Genomic DNA, 4424 nt, shown 5'->3' with positions numbered 1-4424 from the left:
TTTTTTTTTTTTAAAGGTAATCATCATTATTTTAATCAAAGAATTTGATGATCTTGTATTCTTGTATTTACAGCACAAATTATAACCATCTTAGGGAGAGTGCCTCCCCTTTATCTCTCCGCTCTTCTTTTTGTGTGTGTGTGTGTGTGTGTGTGTGTGTGTGTGACTATTTATTTTATTTATTTTATTAGATATTTTCTTTATTTACATTTCAAATGTTATCCCCTTTCCTAGTTTCCCCTCCAAAAATCCCCTATCCCCCACCCCCACCTGCTCCCCAGCTCACCCACTCCCATTTCCTGGCCCTGGCATTCCCCTATACTGCTCTAAAAATTTGTCTCTCGTATTTGATGCTGCTTCACTAAAAATGGAATTTTTGACATATGGTCATTCTGATATTATGCCCTGCCATGTGAGCAGAAATAGTTCACTAACCAATTCATCAATTAGAGTTCCCCAAAGTAGCTTCTCCATTGTTTGAAAATTTCTTCTTTCAGACAACATGCCAATTTGGCTGGCACACTGAGTGGCCATGCATCCTGGGTGTTGAATGTTGCGTTCTGTCCTGATGACACTCACTTTGTCTCCAGGTATGTACAAGTCTTAAATTTCTAAACCGCTTGGCAGGGGGAGCAGTGTTCTGGGAATGTGCTTTAAAATTGAACGAGTACATTACATACAGACCTTTTAAAATTCTGAGGCCAGAGAGATGGCCCAGCAGTTAAAGATACCTGGCGACTCTTCTATTTCCAGCACCCACATGGCGGCTCACAACCATGTGAAACTACTCCCAGGGGATCCCACGTTCTGGTCTACTGGGATACTTTTAGACAAAATACTCGTATGCATAAGGCTAGGCATAATGGTAAAATCCCTTAATCCCAACCTTGGAGTGGTAGAGGCAGGTAGACTTCTAAATTCAAGAGCAGACTAGTCTACATAGTGAGTTCAGAGCCAACTAGAATTATGTAGTGAGATCTTGTCATCCCTCCATCCTAAAATTCAAATTGCCTTTGCTTACTCTAGTTTTTAAAGGGTTTTGTTGTTTTGATTTAAGTAAACTATTGAAATCTTAGATTTTTTTCTTAGAAGTCTAAGTTTCCACTTAGTATAACTCTGACATATCCCCATGTTCCAAAAGGAACTTAGAATCTGCAAATCTGCCTATAGTGTGTTTTTATAGATACTAGTGATGTTCAGGCCCCTGGAGGCCAAGGTGGTTGAGAAACATGGACTGGAGTTGATGAGCATTGCTCAATGGTTCTAAGTGCTCTTGACATTTCTACAGACCTCCCTCTCATCCAGGAATGGGTAGATAGGCTTAAGGCTCCTGATGACGGTACTTGGCGGGAGAATCTTGGCTGCCCAGTGAGGAGATAGTCATCTGGTGACACCTGTACCCCAGCTCTGTAGCAACAAGGGACCCTCTAAAGGCAGAAGTGTGTAAGTCTGCAGAGGAGTTTAGGATAACTCGGTGTTCTCATCCTAACATTTGCTTTTGAAACAGTTCATCTGACAAAAGTGTGAAGGTTTGGGATGTTGGAACAAGGACCTGTATTCACACCTTCTTTGATCACCAGGATCAGGTATGGAATAATAAGCATTTAAACTCCTTCCATTTAGGTTTCCTTTATAGTCTTTGTGTTGGAGTTAAGAGTGACAGACAGGAGGCAAGCCCCCTACATGTGCCAAGACACATGACTTAGCCACACCTCCTCCTTTGAAGTTACACACCTATGCCTGGGATCCTTTTCTGGGTACTTGTAGACGGTCTTCTTCTTTGGGTGGTTCCACTGCTTAACATAATCATCATTTACATTTTTGGAGTTATCCAGGGATGATTTTTTTTATAGGTCAGAGAATGTTACAGGTTGTTCACTTGTAATGATAGTGCTAAGCCTACTTTCCATCTTCGTAAGGCAAAGGAGATGGTAACATCTTTGTAGATTGTTCTTGGTCCTTACTGTTTATAAGAGTCTCCTGGGAGATCTTAACATGCCACTTGTTCACTGAGGGCAGTGGTACATGCTGCAGTCTGACTTGGAGGCAGAGGCTGGAGGATCTGCACTGGCAGTTACTTACCTGGCATGTGTCAGGTCCCAGCTTCAACCTTCCGTACAGAAGAAAATGGATTCTGATCCACTTGGTGCTTCATGGGCCTTTCTTGACCAAGGAAGGGGAATTTTAAAACAGTCTTGCCCTGTAGCCCAGACTGGTCTTGAACTTGGTGTAGTCTGCCTGCCTTTGTCTGGGATTGCAGGTGTGAACCCCTCGCCCTGCTGAGACTTTCAGCCTCTCCTGCATGTTGTCATCACTGCTGGTTCCAGCCACTACAGGTAGCAAAGGGTTGAGAGCCAGGGCCATGGTTCTCAACCTAGAATCAAACAACCCTTTCACAGGGGTCATGTATCAGATATTTCCATTACAGTTCATAACAGTAACACTTATGTTAACACAGTAAGTTATGAAGTAGCAACTAAAATAAGTATGGTTGGGGACACCACAGCATGAGGAACTGTCTTAAAGGGTCCCACACGGCACGAGGAAGGCTGAGAGCCATTGGTCTGGAGTAACGAGGCAGCATAAAAATTAAAGTGCTCAGAGCAACATCAACAAGGAAAATCAGCAGATGGATAATTTGAATGCTTTTAGATATCTTCCATGCTCCTGGGTGTATCTTATGCTTAACCAGCGTAATTACTATCTATACTGCTTTGTGTTAAGTTATTGCAGTGAAGCTGAAGAGTTGAGTCTTGGTAGTCCACTGCTGACTTTAAGCATTTTCTTAGTCAGTCCTAGCTGTGTTGCTTATTTTGTGGGGTTGTTGTGATGGTGCTTCAGAGGAAGATGTTTGCAATGGAAGTGAGGCCCTCGTATGGCCTGAAACCAAGGTTAGCCTCCAATCTCAAGGTGAGGGCATAGCCTGACAGTGATAATTCCTAGTAATTACACAGTTAACTCAGCCATGTTTATTCTGAGAGAGAATACGAAGTCCAGTTCAGTGCACAGCCAAGGAACTGAGTGGTGCTCAGGAGCTCTTGGCTCTTTGGGAAAAGGGTAAATACTGACCCTGTTGGGGTAGGCGTGAGTGGCTTGCATTGCAGTCTTCCCTACGGCTCCTCCTGGAAGCATAGTGCTGGCCCAGGCAGGAACCCACTTCATGGCACTACCCCTGGATCTGCGTCTTTGAAAGGGTAGTAGATTGTCGTTATCCTAGGGAGGAGAAGTACTATTCCATAACCAGAGGAAGTGGCCCAGTTAGACATTAGGCTCCATCCTTGGGCTAGTCTAGATTCAGAAGGAAACGTGCTCACTCCTTAAGCATTCCTTACCAAAGAATACAGGAATTAGAAGGCTTTATGGATTTATTTCTTTAATTTGCAGGTTTGGGGAGTAAAATATAATGGAAATGGATCAAAAATTGTATCTGTTGGAGATGACCAGGAAATTCATGTCTATGACTGCCCAATTTAAACACCAGCATCTTCGGGGCCAGTGCTTCAGACTACACAGGGTTGATCATGACATTCCTCAGATTTTTTGGCACACTTAAATAAAGTACAGCATATATTGTAGAAATTTTGTAGATACAATATAAATCTTTCCTGTTTTATTGGAAATATTCTTCATATTTTAATGTAAATAAAGCATTCTTAATGCAACCGCCTGCATTTGTGAACGTGCTGTTCTTTAACCATTTGACGTTAGTGAAGGAGAGCACCTGCCTGCCTGAGACGGGGATCCAGGTGCTCACTGGGCTTGAAAGGCAGCTCTCTGTTCCCGGGTGATACCAGCCTATTTCAGAATGGAGTTCTGAAGGAAACAGGCTGAGTGCACTGGAACTTTGTGTCATCCTACCTGCCTGAGCATTCCTCCACGTGTCTATTTAAAATGCCCCCTTTGCCACATCCTCTCTCCCTGTTCTTTTTAGAGAGGTCTGACCTACTGGCAGCCTGCCTTAGCCTGCCTTAGCCTGCCTCAGACTAGAGTTCCAGCACCTTAGGCCTTTTCTGTAGTCACCTCTGGACTGGGTCTGCATGGTAATGGGGAAGGTTTCAAACATTAACATCCCGATGCTTGTTGCTTCTTACTGAAACTGTGTGCCTGGTCACATTGTGCCTGTCCTCAGGCCTAGCTCCTTAGAACAGTCCAGGCTGGTTTCCCACCTCCCTTGCTCACTCCCCTGTAACTATACTGTCCTATTTCCCTGGCCTCAGTGTCTCCTCCTCAGACAGGTCTACACCCTCACAGTTCAGAGGCTCTACAGATGGTAGCTTCTCAGAGTCCTTGTCCCCCGTTCCCTTCTGCTCTTCCCCGCTACTCCAGCTCTCTACTGTGGTTCACTCTGATCGGATTGCTGCATTCATCCCAAGTCAGAGTTCCCCAAGAGAAAGTTTATTACTTCTATCAACTAGTGTGAGATA

The 4424-nt window shown here is 44.0% G+C and overlaps 1 protein-coding gene across 4 annotated transcripts in view; it reads left to right on the top strand.

Annotated features, from left to right (window-relative positions):
• Wdr61 (WD repeat domain 61) overlaps positions 1–3671 on the top strand; it is an 18763-nt gene extending 15092 nt beyond the window's left edge. For 3 of the 4 annotated variants that reach the window (XM_021206475.1, XM_021206473.1, XM_021206472.1), the window contains exons 9-11: positions 498–590; positions 1508–1586; positions 3385–3671. In XM_021206475.1, the coding sequence (XP_021062134.1) occupies positions 498–590; positions 1508–1586; positions 3385–3474 (262 nt within the window). In that variant the 3' untranslated portion in view covers positions 3475–3671. The remainder of the gene's footprint in view (positions 1–497; positions 591–1507; positions 1587–3384) is intronic. The other variant, XM_029543618.1, reaches the window with a different exon arrangement.
• Positions 3672–4424: the final 753 nt, after the last annotated feature.

The sequence above is a fragment of the Mus pahari genome, chromosome 10, assembly GCF_900095145.1.
Source record: "Mus pahari chromosome 10, PAHARI_EIJ_v1.1, whole genome shotgun sequence".
Taxonomy (NCBI): domain Eukaryota; kingdom Metazoa; phylum Chordata; class Mammalia; order Rodentia; family Muridae; genus Mus; species Mus pahari.
Note: the sequence above shows the minus strand (reverse complement) of the source record. Positions and strands in the feature narration are given on the sequence as shown.